Genomic DNA, 21,271 nt, shown 5'->3' with positions numbered 1-21,271 from the left:
AAATATAAATAAATTTCCACAAACTACTGTCCATAACTTGTAGATAGTAGGAAGAGATAAATAAAGTGTTAATTATGCGGAACTGTTATAAATCAATATTGACCTATACAGTACTATCAAATGGATCCAAATGAGGTACGGGATGCAGAACTTCTCCTACCAGTATCAGGTAGTCTGGACCAATGCTCTCTCTCTCTCTCTCTCTCTCTCTCTCTCTCTCTCTCTCTCTCGCTCTCTCTCTCTCTCTCTCTATTTCTCTCTCTCTCAATTCAATTCAAAGGCACTTTATTGACATGGCAGAAAGGGAATTTGCATTGCCAAAGTAATCTTTCCTCCTCACTCTCTCCATCTCTCTGTCTCTCTCTCCCCCCTTTCTCTCTCTCCATCTCTCTGTCTCTCCATCTCTTTCTACCTCTACTTCTCTCTCTGTCTCTCTCTCTCCATCTCTTTCTCTCTCTCTCTCTCTCTCTCTCTCTCTCTCTCTCTCAATTTACATGTTTACAAATAAGTTACATTTCCAAAACTATATTTCCCTCTCCCTCATGCAAATGGCAACGATGTACCATCAAACTAAACGGATGTTTCCTGCTGTCATTGGATGCTGACAGCACATCTGACTCTGTCCAAACCCATCATATGGAATTTGCCTACTGTAATAGGAGTTGTCCAAGATGACTGTCATACCACCTGGTCACTTTTAGTCAAAACAATTTATTTTTATAGCACATTTAATGCAACTGTTTTGACCCAAATTATTATTTTTTTTATAGCACATTTAATGCAACTGGAAGTTGCATGGCTGGTTTTCTCGGTAGCGACTCACTATGTCTATGCTGTGTTTACAAGTTCGTTTAACATCAAATTGGCTTCGTAAAGATGAAAATCTTGCATATTGTACCTTTAAGTGCCTCGCTCAGGGGCACAACAGTGGTACCTCCAGGGGTTAAACTGACAACTCTCTGATGCCCCACTTGGAAGGCCTCAACCACAGATTTTTTGATAACTTATTTACACCTGTTTGTATCTCCTCAAGAATTTGTTGGTGTTTGTTGGTGACTGCATCAGGAGTTCACCTGTTGATGTGTGTATGTTCCTGTCTTGTCCTCATCTGTTTGCCTGCAGAGAAGGAGCTGGTCTGGGCCTGTTATGATGTGAGCATGCTCAGTGTAGAGCTCACTTCTGCTCTTTACTTCCTCTTTAACAGCAACACATTGCATTTTTAACGCTCTTTTCAAGGCACTCATGCATTTAACGGTCTTTTTAAGGCACACAGCCACATTTTAATCTCTTTTCCCAGTGTTTTGTGAGATACTAGACACCTCGTCATGAGGCTTACTCTTGACTTTTGTGCACGGCCTCCGTAGTTTCAGGAAGTGGCTCTGAGGCTGCTAACGCTGCTCCTGTGGTTTATCAGATTATTAATAGATTTGTGGGGTGAAGAACTGTGCTGACATTCTCGATATGAGAACTCTAACAGTAACATGAAGGATCTGAGAATTTGGAACTCATATGTGAAAATGTACAGGTTAATAGTGTTAGACAATAACAAGACAGTGACTGACTATGTATGTCAAAGAATAATAATAAAGTTTCTTATGAAATGACTTTATTCCAAAACTCTTAAAAGTCGAGCAGAACATAATGGCACATTAGAAAACACCCATATATCAAGCATGTCAATATTTACAGTATTAAGTGCTGCTCTGAGAAAAAACAACAATGAGAAAGAGGAACTTGTTGGACACAAGACGCCTCTTTAATATTTGCTAATATCTCCTGAATCATGTTAGAATTAGTTTTTCGTCTGTAATGTGTCCTATTATGTTTCATGCATTGTGCAAGCCTTTAAATCAGTGACTTTTGGCCGTGTTTAGGTGTGTGTGTGTGTGTGTGTGTGTGTGTTTGTGTGTGTGTGCATGTCTGTGTGTGCCTGTGTCTGTTTCTCCTGTGTGCATGTGTGTCAGGTCGTAAAGTAGATGGTCAAATCTGGTCAAAAGACTGTAAGACAAGACAGCCTATGTTTTACTTAAGGGTTCAAAATGTGTGTGTGAATGAGTGAGTGTGTGTGTGTGTGTGTGTGAGTGTGAGTGTGAGTGTGTGTGTGTGTGCAGTGCATGTGAATTTGTGTGTGTGTGTGTGTGTGTGTGTGTGAGGGGGGGGGGGGGGGTACTGACACATTTCACACCCACAGTCAGTCATCAACGCTAACCACTGAAAGAGCTGTGAGAGGAAGTCTTGTACATGTGTTTGTACAGTTACTATCTGTGTGTGTGTGTGCGTGTGTGTGTGTGTGCATGTGCGCGGGTGTGTGTGTGTGTGTGCGTATGTATACTGTATGTGTGTGTGTGTGCATATGCGTGCATGCCTGCATGCATAAGCGTGTGTATATGGATATGCCTAGGCCCTATGCATGTGTCTGTATTAATCCTGTGTCTTGTCACTCTTCTGGACGGTGGCATAAACAGCATTGGAGTCCGCTGGTCCTCCAGCTGGTCTGCTGCTGTTCTGGTCCTCACCACCAGATAACTGCATGATGCTGCTGTAGGTCACAGTGTCCTCAGACTGCTTCTGTAAACAATCAAACAAACAAACGAACAACAATAACAACAAATAATATCACCCTGACAAACATTTACAGGAGAATAAAAAATATATCAGGAGTGACCACTGATCTCAAAAGAACACTTCTTATTTTGAGATCAGAGCACATTTTTTATTTTGAGATCACTATGACTCACTGCAGAAGGCCTAGCTTGGGTTGGGTTGAGATGCTGAAAGGCAGCGTAGTGCAGATCAGCTTCATCCTCCTTCTGTACGGAAGACAGGCACTTTACCATGAGTTTGGAGTTGAGGCACTCCGATTAATGATCATTCAAGATAATTGGTCTGGGGACCTTTCATTCACTTTCCAATTTCCAAGGAGCATAACCAGAAGTGGAAACTTATATTGGTGCAGTAAACTCTGAGAAGAAATCTTTCTTATAAACAAAGGTTATAGATGCAGTTAAGATTTAGATGCAAAAATACACATATGTGTCATTGTGTGTTGGTGGAACACACTGCCAGTTCCTACAAGGGAAGGGACATCCTTTTCCACTTTCAAAAAACTCCTGAAGACCCAGCTCTTTAGAGAACATCTACTCTCATAGCAACACTTACAACAAGTCTTACTGATCCTAGCACTCACCAGCCGTTTTAAACTGACAAGTAACTGTTAAAAACAGCACTCACCGACGCACTTATTCTTACTGTACTCTAATGTTTTTTAAACTGTCCTAAAATTGTGAGAATTGTTCTAAAACTTACTGTTTACCATGTTGTTAGTCGCTTTGGTAAAAAAAGCATCAGCCAAATGTAATGTAATGTAATGTAATGTAATTTAACATTAACGCCATCAACACAACCATTGCTAGACGCTCAACAGCAATGCTAACCGCCCTCCTCTGTCTATCATCATATAAAGCCCACCCCATACTGGATAAAGGGTTGTGATTGGTTCCTGGGTTTTTGGTAATTGGGAAATGGGTTTGAATGGGAAGGTTAGTTAATGGGAAGGTTAGACTAGTTAACCTCATTTATAGATGTTATAAAACGTTGTATTAATGATTTATAGATGTTATAAAATATTGTATTAATGATTTTTGTGAAAACCCCATTTGTACTCACTGATGTGTGTTTGGTCTCTCCCCCAGCATCTGAAATATAACATTTAAAGAAAGAATGTAGATAGAATTTATAGTACACCATAGGTGCTGATTGTTTACAGTGTTGCCTGGGACACACTCACTTGTCCTTCTCTTGTGCATCACCACAATTATCAATGCAGCAGCCAACAGACCAAGTGGGACACCAACTCCAGCTATCAGAGGAACAACTGGGGTGACTGAGGAAAGAAAGGGACCGAGATCGGTGAGAGATAGAGACAGAGGAGACGCAAATACTTGAAGGAGATGCTTATGCTTATGGTTATGGTTATGGGATTTGGCAGAAGCGTTTGTCCAAAGCGACACACACACAGAGATGTCCACACTATCATTGCATGAAACTCAACAAGAGTTGCTCCTTTCATATAGATATCAGATTCCTAATGTACTGCTGTCAAAGCGACACATAATATAACATGGTCAGTAGAAGATGGGAAGATGAAGCTATGGTGAACATCTGTGTGGATAAACAATGATACAGTAGCATTCAGATGATCATGGTGATGATAATGTACCTGATGAGCCTGAGTCTGGAGAAACAGGGATATTTGTTGTTTTTGGTGTAGAGGATTTTGATACAGAGGTTGAGAGAGATGTGGGTTTATTATCTGTTTGAAGAAAGTGTAGCTATCGGACAATTGCTGAATAAAATTACGACTTTTAAAAGCCAGATCCCCAGTCTCTTCTACAATTTGCATAACTGTCAGTTAAAAGACCCCATGCTAGTTAGTGTTCAGTCTGCTTGGAGAAAGATTGGTGACTGCTATTTTTGGCAAAGAGGATTTCAATACAAAGGTAAAGGAAGATGTGACACCTGTGTGATTGAACAATGTACATATTTAACTCATCATAATATTAACATGGTCTTCCTGTCATACCTGAGACTTGTGTACCTGGAAGAAATGTGGGTTGAGCACCTGTGTGATCATATAATGATAACATCCACATGTTGGTTCGATAAAACAATAACCGAACCTTCAGAATACTAATGATATCATAACATGTTGTGTCTAGTCTGTCACAATACACCATCCCAGTGTATCCCGCAAGCTCATGACTCTTAATGTGTTAATGGCAGCTGTAAGGCACTTAGGAGAGGACGATTGCTGAATGATATTATGACTTTTAAAAGTACATTAGGCTATGCAGGTTTATTCTTATAGCATGTTTCATACACAGGGGTAATGCAATGTGCTTTCATAAACAAAGATCAGTAAATTATTGTACATAACGCATAAACAGAGTGCATAAAGTCGTTAGGTAGGGTAACTGTAGCATAATTATCTGACACAGAGTTGATCATGGTCATCATGCTGTACCTGATGTGCCTGAGTTGGAAGGGGTGTCCGTTGTTGTCTTTGGTGTAGAGGATTTTGATACAGAGGTTGAGGTAGATGGAGGTTTAAAATCTGTTTCATAACACAGTGAAAAGTAGCTATCAGACAATTGCTGAATAAAATTATGATGTTTAAAAATCAATACTGTCTTGTTCAACTGTAGCATATTTATCTAAGACTCAGGGAGTATTTAAAGGTTAGAATATTGTAACTTTGGAAGAGGAAGCTCTGGACATCTGTGAACATTTGTGTGGTCAAATAGCATGTTGGTCAGATGAAACTTAATTAAACTCTTGTCATGTTACTGATAATAACATATATGCATTCAGTCACAAAACACCATGTTAGTTGATGTGTTGTCAAGGAAAGGAAGACGTAGGTTTAACACCTGTGTGATTGAACAATATACATATCTAACTCATCGTAATAATGACACTCACTTTTACTACTTTTACACTTTTTACACTTTTACTGACTCTATAGTCAACTGTACATATCTGTCTACTGTTAATACTGCATATAGGCCTGCACGTTTTGACTACTCTTATAATCTTACTGTTAATACACTGGACATACCTGTACATACTGTACATATCTGTCTATATTGTCCATTCTGCATATCCAAATGTATTCTGCTCTTATAATGTTAGTGTAATACACTGCACATATCCCTACTGTGAACCATGCTTATCTGGATACTACTGTATTATATGCATTAACTTTTTTGCATTAACTGAATTGTATGGTCTCTGTACTGGTACTCAATAAAAAAAGGACAATTAAGTTTAATCTAATCTAATCTAAAAATCTAATGAAGCATATACATTTGAATGGCCATTGCAGGTGGTTAATTCAATGCAATGCAGCATCAAAGCATTCACAGTCATTCTTTAAAATAGTTTCACATTCAGGACAGGGATATCACGAGGTTACAGAAATAGACATCTTCCAGACAACTTAACAAATATGATTTTACGCTGCATATAGAAGTAGCAATAAAAGTCACCTTTATTATGACCGCCGCGCAGCGAAGCGGCGGTCATATAGGTTTAGTCAGATTTTTTATTTTTAATTTTTTTGTTTTTTATTTTTTTTTTATTTATTTATTTATTTTTTTTTTTTCTTTTTCGCATGCCCAAATTTCCGTCAATGATTCCCGGGACACTGAAAGCCCGGGGTACACGAAACTTGGTGGACATATAACCCCACATGGATAGCATGGAACCATCGTTTTTCGTTTTGATCTGTAGCCCCCCCGCTGAATTGGACCCCCCGAAAGGAGGGTAGGGCAGACACAGTTTTCTGTGAATATCTCGAAAACCGTAGGGTTTAGGAGGACCATTTTTTTTTTGTATGTTGATCTCAAGGGGCCATGTCAACCCATTCCATAACCACTCATTTCATGTATAGCGCCACCTAGTTAAACACAAAAAAGTAAAAATGAGGTGGTCTAATTGAAGGTATCTGTGACCTAACATAGTCAAAACTGCACGAAATTGGAAGTGTAGGATCATTATGACACCCTCTGTATGCACGCCAAGTTTTGTGGAATTCCGTTCATGGGGGGCCACACAATAAATTAATTTATGTTACTATACACCAACTGGCCTGTAGGTGGCCGGAGACAGTTTTCTGTGAATATCTCGAGAACCGTAGGGCCTAGGAGGTCCACCTTTTTTTTGTATGTTGGTCTTAAGGGGGCATGTCAACCCATCCCATTACCACTTATTTCATGTATAGCGCCACCTAGTTAAAAATTAAAAAGCAAAAAATTAGGTGTTTTCATCGCAATATCTCTGGCTGACAAGGTCAAAACTGCACGAAATTAAAAGTGTAGGATCATTATGACACCCTCTGAATGCATGCCAAGTTTTGTGTACTTTCGTTCATGGGGGGCCTTACAATAAAATAATTTATGTGTACATTTAGTGACGTACACCAACAAGGATTCCCGGGACACTGAAAGACCGGGGTACACAAAACTTGGTGGGCATGTACCCCCACATGGATAGCATGGAACCGTCATTTTTCGTTTTCATCTGCAGCCCCCCCGCTGGACTGGACCCCCCGAAAGGAGGGTAGGGCAGACACAGTTCTCTGTGAATCTTTTATGGTATGTAGGTCTCAAGGGCCCACATCAACCTGGCTCATAATCACTCATTTGTGATTTGCACCCCCCGGTAAAAAATGAAAATCAGTAGGATTAAAAGAAAGCCAAAATAAATATTCATCATCATCATCATGGCTGCATTTTCAGTATTGGCGAGAAGTAGTCGTTTGTCCACTAGATGGCGCATCGTTGCAGTGAGACGTAATTTTGTTGGAAGTTAAAAGTGGATTGGAAAAAACAATGGACGCTTCATACAAGGACTGTAATTTACCGCAGCGAACATCTAATAAGGATAGGACGATGTTCACATGAAGTGTAATTCCCATTTCTTCTTGAAGCCGAAATAAATCTGAGGATGTTTATCGGACATGCTTGGTTTTTACTGCAGGTACGTTAATCTTGTAATATCAATAAGGACCTAGGTAATGTTACCGTTAGCGTTGGTTGAGTGATGGAGGCATTTGATTTATTGCATTTGTAGAAAACTATAAATGCGGTTATACCAAGCAAATGTATAGCAGCACTGTTTGTATCTTTCGACTGTCATTTATTGCACGTGCTACAAAATCATTCTGTGCAATGGAAGATTTACCAACGTTACACCGGTCTGATACAGTTTTGCCTATACATGCGTGAGACGGAGACGCCTGTTTATTTTGTTTTAAGTGCGTGCAGGGTGTGAGAGGGGAATCGATGTGCTTTGATTACAGCTTGGTAGTTGTAGTCTGTGAAATTAAAAAGCACGTGTGTGTGAAGTATCCAAACAATGACACCTTCATTTCATTATGGCTGCTTTAGCAAAACACCTTAAGCTACTGTGTAGTGGGTCCCATTTAGAAGTGGCTACTTCATTCGCGCTTTCCTTGACTCATGGAGCTGCGTGAATGTTATTACAACTTTTCGCCACGATATGACAGTTTAAGTCCGCTTGATACTGTAAGGCGTAAGCCATTGGTTTCCAAAGGAGATTTTATTTGTGTCGCCAGCATAGCCTATTGACAATTTATGTTGTAAATATGCCTACCTTATAATCCTACCTGTAGCTTAGGGAAGCTAACAGCTTTCTATTAGGATCTAGTTTGTTAGTTACCGTTTTGTCATAACTCCCTGATGCATTTTTGCATTTAGAATAGCCAGAGCGTGTATATCTCAATCGGAAAATTAAACAATATCGAATTAAACAATATCGGGTGCCTATGGACTAGGCTGGGTGAACCCAGCCTGATCTGCCCGCTATTTATTTTTAGATTTCTTAAAACATTGAGCTTGGTCTGATGAAAGCCAGACTAGCCATGGACCTCAGTTAAACAATGCAAGGGAACATGAATCAGCCTATATTTGCACTAACAATAACGGACAAAAGCTATTCAACTTTGGCCCGTTAAAATGTGTATGAACAGTCTAGCGACGCATTTCATCAAGGCCCATTTGGACATGTCAGTTATTTGCACCACTGGTTAGATGTAAAACAGCATTTCGTTTCAGACTAGGCTACTGTTACTTAATTTGTGCATTAACAATAACGTTTCAGACTACTGTTACTTAATTTGTGCATTGACAATAAAGTATTACATGAACTAAAGATGACTAAAATCTTATGTAGAAGAAGAAACATTCACAAAAAATCCATCCATCCAAAAATGACCTTTGTTTTTGATAGCTGTTGAAAACGGCATGGAACTGACAGAGATGTTTTTGTTTAAAAATACATAAAAAATAAATAAATAAATAAATACATAAATAACATTATGCTGATACCTTTTGCTTTTCCCAAATACAATGTAGCCTACAGGTGTAAGTGACCTTTCATCAATCCAGTTGCAATGGATGAACTGTGATGAACTGCCCTACTTGTGATTGTTTAGAGATTTTAAAGGTTTTATAACAATGCTACATCTTCTTTGGCTATTCTACAATCTATTCACCTTTTCAGCACCAGTAGGCTACTTTCTGTGCAGCCGCACACACACACTCAGGCATGCCAAACAAGCATACACAAAAGTTTCAAGAGTGGGGGATGGAGTAAAATATGGAGACAAATTGAAGTGTGATTTATTTTCGCGGAACGGATGTACACTGAGCGGCGGTCATATTTTGTACCGCTATGCGGTACATCTAGTATTTTATATTTTTTATGTAGAAAATTATACATTTATTATGACCACCGCGCAGCGAAGCGGCGGTCATATAGGTTTAGTCAGATTTTTTTTTTTCTTTTTTTTTTTCTTTTTTTTTTTTTTTTTTTTTTTTTTTCTTTTTCGCATGCCCAAATTTCCGTCAATGATTCCCGGGACACTGAAAGACCGGGGTACACGAAACTTGGTGGGCATGTAACCCCACATGGATAGCATGGAACCATCGTTTTTCGTTTTGATCTGTAGCCCCCCCGCTGGACTGGACCCCCCGAAAGGAGGGTAGGGCAGACACAGTTTTCTGTGAATATCTCGAAAACCGTAGGGTTTAGGAGGACCATTTTTTTTTTGTATGTTGATCTCAAGGGGCCATGTCAACACATTCCATAACCACTCATTTCATGTATAGCGCCACCTAGTTAAACACAAAAAAGTAAAAATGAGGTGTTGTAATTGAAGGTATCTGTGACCTAACATAGTCAAAACTGCACGAAATTGGAAGTGTAGGATCATTATGACACCCTCTGTATGCACGCCAAGTTTTGTGGAATTCCGTTCATGGGGGGCCACACAATAAATTAATTTATGTTACTATACACCAACTGGCCTGTAGGTGGCCGGAGACAGTTTTCTGTGAATATCTCGAGAACCGTAGGGCCTAGGAGGTCCACCTTTTTTATGTATGTTGGTCTTAAGGGGGCATGTTAACCCATCCCATTACCACTTATTTCATGTATAGCGCCACCTAGTTAAAAATTAAAAAGCAAAAAATTAGGTGTTTTCATCACAATATCTCTGGCTGACAAGGTCAAAACTGCACGAAATTAAAAGTGTAGGATCATTATGACACCCTCCGAATGCATGCCAAGTTTTGTGTACTTTCGTTCATGGGGGGCCTTACAATAAAATAATTTATGTGTACATTTAGTGACGTACACCAACAAGGATTCCCGGGACACTGAAAGACCGGGGTACACAAAACTTGGTGGGCATGTACCCCCACATGGATAGCATGGAACCGTCTTTTTTCGTTTTGATCTGTAGCCCCCCCGCTGGACTGGACCCCCCGAAAGGAGGGTAGGGCAGACACAGTTCTCTGTGAATATCTTGAGAACTGTAGGGCCTAGGATGACCAATTTTTTCCGTATGTTTGCCTCCAGGGGTCATGTTAACCCATTCCATGTGCACACATGTGCATAAACAGATACACACGCATACACATACATTTACAGTAATCATACGTATGACACATACTCACACAGTAGACATATGTACGCATGCATGCACATGCACAACCACGCATACGCAGGCAAACACACAAGCACGCACATACACACACACACACACACACACCCACACACATAAACATAAACTTGTACACGCACACATGCACACAATTCAAGAATTTTTCCCGTCATCTACTTCCTGAATTTTTGGTCATTGATACCCGGGACACCGAACCACCGGGGTACATGAAATTTGGTGGGTATGTAGCCCCACTAGACTTTTACGCAAAAATTTCATTTCGTCCCCATCCCCCCGGTAAAAAATGAAAATGCAATATTATTCTGCTTTAATCGCCCCTATCTTCAGTTAAGATGTTCAGAACTGCACCAAATGTTATGTGTATGATTGACCTGGCATTCTCTGGGGGTATGCCAAGTTTCGTAGAATTTCATCCATGGGGGGGTCTAAAAAAATTAGGTTATGTGTACATTTAGTGACTGTACACTCATTGGCCTGTAAATGGCGGTGCACACATATACACATGCACACACACAGGCACCCACATACTATCGGTATTAGAACGGCCGATACATAATTACAAATTCAGTAGGATTAAAAGAAAGCCAAAATAAATATTCATCATCATCATCATGGCTGCATTTTCAGTATTGGCGATAAGTAGTCGTTTGTCCACTAGATGGCGCATCGTTGCAGTGAGACGTAATTTTGTTGGAAGTTAAAAGTGGGTTGGAAGAACAATGGACGCTTCCTACAAGGACTAATTTACCGAAGCGAACATCTAATAAGGATAGGACGATGTTCACATGAAGTGTAATTCCCATTTCTTCTTGAAGCCGAAATAAATCTGAGGATGTTTATCGGACATGCTTGGTTTTTACTGCAGGTACGTTAATCTTGTAATATCAATAAGGACCTAGGTAATGTTACCGTTAGCGTTGGTTGAGTGATGGAGGCCCATTTGATTGATTGCATTTGTAGAAAACTATAAATGCGGTTATACCAAGCAAATTGATAGCAGCACTGTTTGTATCTTTCGACTGTCATTTATTGCATGTGCTACAAAATCATTCTGTGCAATGGAAGATTTACCAACGTTACACCGGTCTGATACAGTTTTGCCTATGCATGCGTGAGACTGAGACGCCTGTTTATTTTGTTTTAAGTGCGTGCAGGGTGTGAGAGGGGAATCGATGTGCTTTGATTCCAGCTTGGCAGTTGTCGTCTGTGAAATTAAAAAGCACGTGTGTGTGAAGTATCCAAACAATGACACCTTCATTTCATTATGGCTGCTTTAGCAACACACCTTAAGCTACTGTGTAGTGGGTCCCATTTAGAAGTGGCTACTTCATTCGCGCTTTCCTTGACTAATGGAGCTGCGTGAATGTTATTACAACATTCGCCACGATATGGCAGTTTAAGTCCGCTTGATACTGTAAGGCGTAAGCCATTGGTTTCCAAAGGAGATTTTATTTGTGTCGCCAGCATAGCCTATTGACAATTTATGTTGTAAATAGGCCTACCTTATAATCCTACCTGTAGCTTAGGGAAGCTAACAGCTTTCTATTAGGATCTAGTTTGTTAGTTACCGTTTTGTCATAACTCCCTGATGCATTTTTGCATTTAGAATAGCCAGAGCGTGTATATCTCAATCGGAAAATTAAACAATATCGGCTGCCTATGGACTAGGCTGGGTGAACCCAGCCTGATCTGCCCGCTATTTATCTTTTGATTTCTTAAAAGATTGAGCTTGGTCTGATGAAAGCCAGACTAGCCATGGACCTCAGTTACACAATGCAAGGGAACATGAATCAGCCTATATTTGCACGAACAATAACGGACAATAGCTCTTCAACTTTGGCCCGTTAAAATGTGTATGAACTGTCTAGCGACGCATTTCATCAAGGCCCATTTGGACATGTCAGTTATTTGCACCACTGGTTAGATGTAAAACAGCATTTCGTTTCAGACTACTGTTACTTAATTTGTGCATTAACAATAACGTTTCAGACTACTGTTACTTAATTTGTGCATTGACAATAAAGTATTACATGAACTAAAGATGACTAAAATCTTATGTAGCAGAAGAAACATCCATCCATCCAAAAATGACCTTTGTTTTTGATAGCTGTTGAAAACGGCATGGAACTGACAGAGATGTTTTTGTTTATAAATACATAATAAATAAATAAATAAATAACATTATGCTGATACCTTTTGCTTTTCCCAAATACAATGTAGCCTACAGGTGCAAGTGACCTTTCATCATGCATTGCAATGGATGAACTGTGATGAACTGCCCTACTTGTGATTGCTTAGAGATTTTAAAGGTTTTATAACAATGCTACATCTTCTTTGGCTATTCTACAATCTATTCACCTTTTCAGCACCAGTAGGCTACTTTCTGTGCAGCCGCACACACACACTCAGGCATGCCAAACAAGCATACACAAAAGTTTCAAGAGTGGGGGATGGAGTAAAATATGGAGACAAATTGAAGTGTGATTTATTTTCGCGGAACGGATGTCCAGGACTGAGCGGCGGTCATATTTTATACCGCTATGCGGTACATCTAGTTTCTGATGGTATAGTTAGCAAACACCTTAACCTGCCCTGCAGTCAGCTGGCATCTCCATTTCCATTTTTTTCTTTTGGGGTATGGACCTCTAAGCTCCTCAGTTAGTATGGTGTTACACAAAGATGTAATTCTGATCTGGTTATTGTTCTCCAGCTTAGTCCCTGTCTCATCCATCCAGCTCAGACGGACTTTATCCTTCACTGATTCTCCACAGGGTGGGCCATGTGTATGCAGGACACATTGGAGAGTCACATGACTTCCTGCCTCCATCTCAGTCACTTTGGGGGACATTGAGACTGCAGGGGGAAATTACATCATCAGTATTTGAGACCTTCACCCAGAAATGGTCTATACAATTATTAAACATTGACAGAATTAATCACCATGATATGACTTTTCTATAGATATGTTTTTAGACCTTGATGCCACCTTGTGTGAGCTCTGATTGCTGGAACAAAGGAAAACATACCAGAAAGAACTGACAGATGAACTGAAGTATCGTTTCTGATTTTGGGTTCACCCTTTCCCCCATACTGCTGACAGGTGTAGAGTCCAGCTTCATCAGTGGTGACTTCAGTGATGTGCAGAGAACAGCCAGAGTGCAGACTCAGTCTCTTAGCTCTTTTACACTCATCTGAGTTGGGGCGGTCAGTGCATTCTTTGACCTTCCCAAGTGTGACCAATTCAACTGTAGCTTTTCCATCACTGTGTATCCATGTTGTAGTAGAGCAGTCAGGCTGAGCCACGTTACCACAGGGCAGAGTGGCGTTCTGCCCCACACTGGAGAACACAGTGGGGGATTCCCCCCTCACACCTGATATGAGAAACCTTAAATCAGTTATAGGTGATAATAGTGAAATATGATATAGTTTACAGTTCAGCTCACAATTATTCATACCCCTGGCAAATATTGATTTAATGTTGTTTGTTCTGACTGAAAATGGCTGAAAAATCATAATTTTAGTGTGGCCCAGCCAGAGTCCAGACCTAAATCCATCAAAAAAGGGAGCAGGCCAGAGTGATGGCAAAGAATCGTTAATGCCTCACAACCCGGATTGCTGTTAAAAAGGTGTGGACTAGAATCAGACTTGGAACAGTGGCTTGGTAGATATTAAGAACCATTTTAAGAGCTTTCATAAAGAAATAACATCAAATAAAGTTGTTTCCATTGATTATATAAAAAGGGTATGAATCATTGTGGATCTGCCATTTTTCATAAAAAAATTAAAAATGATGATTTTATTCAGTTTTTCTACCACATTGCCTTACAACCTGGCGTGTGGCAGAACAAATGTATCGGTCAAGAAAAAATCAACACTAAATCAACATTTGCCAGGGGTATGAATAATTTTGGGCTTAACTGTATGTATGAAACACTAATATTGAATAGTAGTGGATGCAGTCCACATTCGGGGTGGTTTTGTTATCAAACATCAGGCACCTGGCATGAAAAGGCGGCTCTTATGTTTCTTAATCAGTCATGGGTGTGTTTTGGGCGTAACATCCTTTAAATCAATGAGAATGACATCTGCACAACTTCAAACAGCGCATCAGTATTTCGATATCAGTATTTGGAATCTGTTTGCACGCGAGTCCGGATGGAACAGCTATTCCACTAAACCATGCTTTACTAAAACCTATAGTATAGGCTACATGCATCTGTACTCATAGGCAAAGTGAAACTAACTTGGTGCAATAATCAACGACAAAACAGTTATACACAGTTAATTACTTTCACTATTGACTGCCAATGGGTTAACATTAACGTTAGGGTCCAATTTGACAGACCGCATAAGATATTGAAACAAGGAAGGACTTCTACTGGTGGTTATGGAGGTAACGTTAGTCACATGTAACTCACCCATGTGGTCCTGAGTCCAGCAGATCAGCAACACTATCAGCACACAGGGGATGGATGCCATATTCCTCCTCTCCTCTTATCTGTCTTCTGTGTGTGTGTGTGTGTGTGAGTGTGTACGGAGCTGATAACTGAATGGGACTGCAGGCTCAGTGTGCGTCTTTCTTCTGTGTGCGTTTCATCTAAATGCAGCTACAGTATGTGACGTGTGTGATGAGATCCAACCCCTCCTGTTCCTCCTGTGGTGTTTGTGGTGCTGAGAGCTGACAGCAGAATACACACATGTCAGAGTTGCCTTTCAAGGACTTGATGTGAGAGTATTGAGATTGACAATGAAATGTATTTGACCATAACAGCTGCAAATATTTCCATGTTTTACTATAGAATACTAAGGATTTCATACTAAAGATTATTCACTAGTTTATATTCCGGAATCTGCATAAAGACATAGCGTTATGCAGACAACTGTGCAGGCAGGACTCAAGCATGATACCGCCCTTACACCCCTTTATTCTTTAAATGAAGAAGACGGGAGGCGTGAGGGGAAGTGGTGGGTTGTGCGCTGATGCTGCAACTTCAACAGGTAGGCAAATAAAACACCTGACTGACTGAAGAAGGAGGTGTGGCAAATCACATCACACTCCCGAATTTCCGTTTGTAAACGCCATTAAAACTCATGGCAACAATGTGTACGATGGCAACTCTGACATCATACGGTAGCCTGTGGGATATGACATGATCTCAGTTTGAATAGTCTGATCCCAAATGCATATGGGCAAAAGGGCAAAGGGTAATGTTGGACTATGAAGGCCCACTTGTATATTTGTGTTTCAGTGAAAAGATTTTTTGAGGGGGGGGGGGGGGGTGTTGATACAGAGTAGATAACAGATGCAGACACAGCATGTTAGTTCAGTGTGCGACTGAAAAAGCATGAGAAAAAGACCACAGATAACCGTCAACTGTATTTTCCACCACTACTGCATGAAGTGATACCCTAGCTTACAGGACAGCTCATCTGATCTGGCAGTCCTATTAAAGACCATTACGAAGTGTGTGTGTGTTTGTGTGTGTATGTGTCTGCATGTACAAGTGTGTATGTGTGTGTGTGTGTGTGCTTACGTATGGGTGTATGTGCATCCGTACATATGTGTGTTACTCTTGAAGAGTGGAGAAATGTGTCACAGAAAAAAACAATCATAGAACTGCTTTCTTCAGGTAAGTAGCTTTAATAACGTGAATAAGCTGCTAGTTCCTCCATTAGATAACAGTGCTCTAGTGGTTACCAAAGACAGTGCAGACAAAGCAGTTCTCATACAGGTTTTCAGCCATATGCTTTTCAATTTCCACTTTTAAAAACTTAACTCATAGTCAGCACACGCGTGTGTTGTCTCACAGACTATTATGAAAAAGCAGATAATGTGGTAGTCCAAGTACATAAAAAAGATGACGGGTGATATTTATTTAAGCAACAACATACCTTTGAAAACAGTGAGCAAATCCATATGAAGACATATACAGACAATACTATATGAAGTACATATAAAAAGTAAGTGAGCTAAAGTATTAAATGTGTATAATGCATTGTCTGTATCTAAACAGAAAAAAAGCTATATATGCTGTGTGAAAGAGGAATGTCTTATAGGGGTTAGACAGCAGGCCCACTCCCTTCATCTATACAGTAGATGTGTACATTCAAAGAAGCTTTGCATTCAGTTATACAAAACTACAAGAGACATGATGGGACTTACACACTCAGAGAGGTTTTCAGACTTTCAGAACTTAAAGCAGTTACACTGTTATCTCCCTAAACCCCAGCCTGGCATTCTGTAGCTCCTAATGTGCGGTGGATGGAGGTGCACTCAGGTGATGGAGACTCTGTGAACAGCTGGGTCTAAAGAGCCCATAAGGAGAACAAGGCTACAAGGACTGGCTGGTTGCAGCTGATCGAACACTTGGAGCCTAGAAGGACAAGAAAGAGGAGACCATATTAATGGGGTCCCGTTAACATAAAACTGACCCCCTAAAAGATTATGTGTGTGTTTTACTTACCGAGGTGTTGGGTTTGCCTTGGGGGTCCCCTGAGAGGCAGAAACAGATATATAAGTATAAGTATATATACTCTTTTGATCCCGTGGGGAAATTTGGTCTCTGCATTTAACCCAATCCGTGAATTAGTGAAACACACAGCACACAGTGAGGTGAAGCACACACTAATCCCGGCGCAGTGAGCTGCCTGCATCAACAGCGGCGCTCGGGGAGCAGTGAGGGGTTAGGTGCCTTGCTCAAGGGCACTTCAGCCATGCCTACTGGTCAATGTTTGAACCGGCAACCCTCCGGTTACAGGTCCGAAGTGCTAACCAGTAGGCCACGGCTGCCCCAATAGATAGAGATGTATCAGAGAAACAGCAGAGTGTATCTGCAGGAGCTCAGATTGATGGAGCAGCATCAGTCAGAGTGAGATCAACAGAGGAAAGAGCTGCAGTGTGGATCTGCAGTATCCACTCACCTGATCTCTTCCTGTGGATGACCACAACTATGATCACAGCCACAAACAGACTGATAGTGGCAGCAGCTTTAATAGCCACATGGAGAACTGGAAGGGGGGGGGGCAAAGAGAAAAGGCATTGTACTATTTTATATTGTGTACATAAGGATGTCAATCTAAAATCATTCAACTCAACAAGCTGTTGATGAAAGCCCAGATGGATTCAGTGAGTTTTGCCATTGGAAGCTATATGCAGAGGTGTAGTGATGCAGGTGTGAGTGGAAATAGTGTGACACACACACACACACACACACACACACACACACCTGAGCAGTGGGACAGCTCACACCTGAGCATATCCAAATTCATAGGTTTGAAACATCTGTATGTTGCTTGCCCGTGCTTTCCGAAATGCTGAGAGATGTACACACGCACAACATACACACACACACACACTTGTGCATGAGCACACACACAAACACACACAGTGTTACCTGAGGAGTGGTGTGATGGGCAGCTGTCTGATGAAGCTCTACTGGTTATGCTATCAGGAGGGGAGGACGGTTGTACATCTGGTGGTACAATTAAAACATCTCATAGGTTACAGCAGGGCTGCACAAATTCTACCCCACCAAGCGCTAAAATGAATCGGGGAAGAGGGCTGTGGACCATAGTGTCTTATTCAATTTGCATGACTGTAGATTTATTAAGAATGATCATGATTATTTCTTTTTCTGCCAAAAATGTGGTCATCACTGCTCAAATTCTGATTTCAACACAACTTTGCAGTTCTCTAAACGCATTATTCAACACTTTAGTTGAGAGGCCACAGACATTATGAGCTCATGAGCAATTAACCTTAAATTCATGTAATCATGATGATCATGCTTAAGAAATTATAAATCATAATGACGTACTACCTAATGTCTTAGTTGATGTGTTGTTCATGCATGAGGTCATGAATGAGAGACTATGAACTCATGTAAATTCCTGATGATTCATAAGATATAAAGGAATGAAGTAATGAATAAATCATGAATTAATTAAGCGATATTTTTACTCCTCTCAATATGTAGTTGTAGAAAACAAGATGTGAAATCACGGATTCTGTCAGAAATGTAGTGCTAATTAACGTATTGCCTCTCCTCGGGTTGTTACCTCGTTAGGCAGTTTGTAGTGAACTGTTTTACCTTGCTAACTTCTAAATGACAAACATCAGACGTGCTTGTCTCAACATTTTCTAAGATGGCATGACTTGATATTCTACTCTTCTCAATATGTAGTTTTATAGAAAACATGATGTGAAATCACATATTATGTCAGAAATGTCATTATTGCATTTAAGCAGTTAGTTACTAGGTGAAATGTAATCTGTCTTTATCTTAATGCCAGCCAGGCAATCAGATTTAGGGTAGCTAAACCCATGTGTAATAAAATGACTTTTCATACTTCTAAATATTTTTGAGTTACTCAAAATGCTTCAATAGTTTAGGCTACCTCTTCTTGTGTATGTATGTGCACACACGCACACATCTGTAGTTTTGTGATTTTATTTTTTAAATTAATAAATGTATTACATTTGTATGATTTTACTGTTGTTTCAGATGGAGGATGACAAGACCTACACAGACCTCCTTGCAGGCCTGAAGAGGTAGCTGACTGCTGATGAGCTTGCGCTCACAATGTTGAAGACCATGTGAGGATGGAGGAAGAAGGTATAGATTTAGGTGGCGTGCGTAGGGTGGTGTAGACTGCCACTAAAACACTGTGAAATAGACTTGTTATGTTGATTTTTATGTTGTTGTCCCAGGCATATGTGGTTTTACCAACCGGAACGGGTGGGAGGTTGTGCTTAGTAGGCCGTCGTATGCAAACACACAGTGCAGGGGCATGGGACGAAGAGACCCCAGAAGAGTTTCACAGTTTTCTGGGATTGATCATTGACATGGGACTTCACTTCCCTCCCTAATATCCATTGCTACTGGGGAACAAAGGGATCAGGGAGCGTTGACCAAATGAGAAATACATATTGTGTACACTTTTTCTCCATTGACATTGCTGTTTCAGTAGTTTCTTATTATTTCAAGTTTGGCAATGCAGAATCTGGTGTTGAACCTAGGTTTGGTAGCTACAGCCAGAAAGACTTTGGCGAAAATCTATCACAACAGCTGGCAGGCATTTCCGTCAAAATTTAAGCCTCGCCTTCAGCTGCTCCAACTACTACTCTGTCGTCTTTTCATCAAGTACATATTCCTGTACAGCAGGAGCCAAAGAAAAATTGTTGGCTTTGTTATAAAAACAATACATAATAACACTAAAGTAGCTTGTATGGCCTGGAGTTTAGCGGTTGGTGACTGCTTTTTTGGTAAACAAAATTGCTGTCAGATTTGGCATTCTACAGAAGGGGATGCGTTTCGTTATGAGTCATAGGTCTTCTGTGTTTAACCTTCAGGTTCCCCACCCCACCTTTCCCTATCCTCCTCTGTGTGTGTGTGACCATTGTGTCTGACTTCATTATTAGTTTTTATGCATACTTTTATGTTTTTGGTGAGAAAGAGAATGTGAATTCTGTCAACATTCTAAATCCCGTTTCCTGCATTTTTTTACACTTATCACTTAATTTATCATAACTTTTGAAAGTTTAATGATATTCCAATTCAGTCTTTTTTGTTAAACAGGACTGGTCTATTGAGTGTGGTATTGAGTTAATGGTATTGAGTTAATCACTATGATATAACTTTTCTAAAGATATGTTTTTAGACCTTGATGCCACCTTGTGTGAGCTCTGATTGCTGGAACAAAGGAAAACATACCAGAAAGAACTGACCGATGAACTGAAGTATCTTTTCTGATTTTGGGTTCACCCTTTCCCCCATACTGCTGACAGGTGTAGAGTCCAGCTTCATCAGTGGTGACTTCAGTGATGTGCAGAGAACAGTCAGAGTGCAGACTCAGTCTCTGCTGGCTCTAGCTCTTTTACACTCATCTGAGTTGGGGCGGTCAGTACATTCTCTGACCTTCCCAAGCTCAACCAATTCAACTTCAGGTCCTCCAGCTCTGTATACCCATGAAGTAGTGGAGCAGTCAGGCTGAGCCACGTTACCACAGGGCAGAGTGGCGTTCTGCCCCACACTGGAGAACACAGTGGGGATTTCCCATCTGACACCTGATATGAGAAACCTTAAATCAGTTATAGTTCATAAAAGTAAACTATGATAGAGTTTACACTTGGTCAAGATAAAAATCTAGCCTGGAAAATCCAGACCCTGATAATCTACAGATTAAGGGTCTGGCAAAGAACAATGTAATGGCCCAACTCGAGGGGCGGCGACAACAAGCATGCATTTAAAAATCTCACTGCACGCAATTGGATAACACTAGACCATGTTTACTCTGAATGATTTCGGACTTCGACGCAATCGGATAACACTACGACCAATGTGTACTGTCCTCCAACGTTGCAGCGCTGTCTTCATCAGTTTAGCTGGTTTCCCGGAATGTTGGGGTAAAAGTAACATGCATCATTGCTCTTTGCCAGAGTGTCTTAGCCTGGAAAATCCAGACCCTGATAATCTAGAAAGATTAAGGGTCTGGCCAAGAACAATGTAATGGTGCAACTCGAAGGGGCAGCAACAAGCATGCATTTAAAAATCTCACTGCACGCAAATGGATAACACTAGACCATGTTTACTCTGAATGATTTCGTACTTCGATGCAATTGGATTACACTACGACCACTGTCCTCCAACGTTGCAGTGATGTCTTCATCAGTTTAGCTGGTTCCCCGGAATGTTGGGGTAAAAGTAACGTGCATCATTGCTC

The 21,271-nt window shown here is 40.5% G+C and overlaps 1 protein-coding gene and 1 long non-coding RNA gene across 2 annotated transcripts in view; both read right to left on the bottom strand.

Annotated features, from left to right (window-relative positions):
* Nucleotides 1–1,637: 1,637 nt before the first annotated feature.
* The window catches only part of LOC121697590 (endochitinase A-like), a 35,743-nt gene continuing 16,109 nt past the window's right edge, over nt 1,638–21,271 (bottom strand). Inside the window, exons 4-11 of the mRNA XM_042079160.1 lie at nt 13,576–13,920; nt 5,024–5,113; nt 4,583–4,621; nt 4,220–4,312; nt 3,788–3,883; nt 3,667–3,695; nt 2,739–2,810; nt 1,638–2,568 (exon numbers count right to left, since the gene is read on the bottom strand). Coding sequence (XP_041935094.1) covers nt 2,422–2,568; nt 2,739–2,810; nt 3,667–3,695; nt 3,788–3,883; nt 4,220–4,312; nt 4,583–4,621; nt 5,024–5,113; nt 13,576–13,920 — 911 coding nt within the window. The 3' untranslated portion in view covers nt 1,638–2,421. The remainder of the gene's footprint in view (nt 2,569–2,738; nt 2,811–3,666; nt 3,696–3,787; nt 3,884–4,219; nt 4,313–4,582; nt 4,622–5,023; nt 5,114–13,575; nt 13,921–21,271) is intronic.
* On the bottom strand, nt 17,020–20,404 carry LOC121697593. The gene is made up of 3 exons (XR_006026493.1): nt 20,263–20,404; nt 17,944–18,021; nt 17,020–17,042 (listed from the first exon to the last, which is right to left on the bottom strand). It is a non-coding gene; the product is annotated as an uncharacterized LOC121697593 (long non-coding RNA).

This window comes from Alosa sapidissima, chromosome 22 (genome assembly GCF_018492685.1).
Source record: "Alosa sapidissima isolate fAloSap1 chromosome 22, fAloSap1.pri, whole genome shotgun sequence".
Taxonomy (NCBI): Eukaryota; Metazoa; Chordata; class Actinopteri; order Clupeiformes; family Clupeidae; genus Alosa; species Alosa sapidissima.
This window is presented reverse-complemented; position numbering and strand designations above follow the sequence as displayed.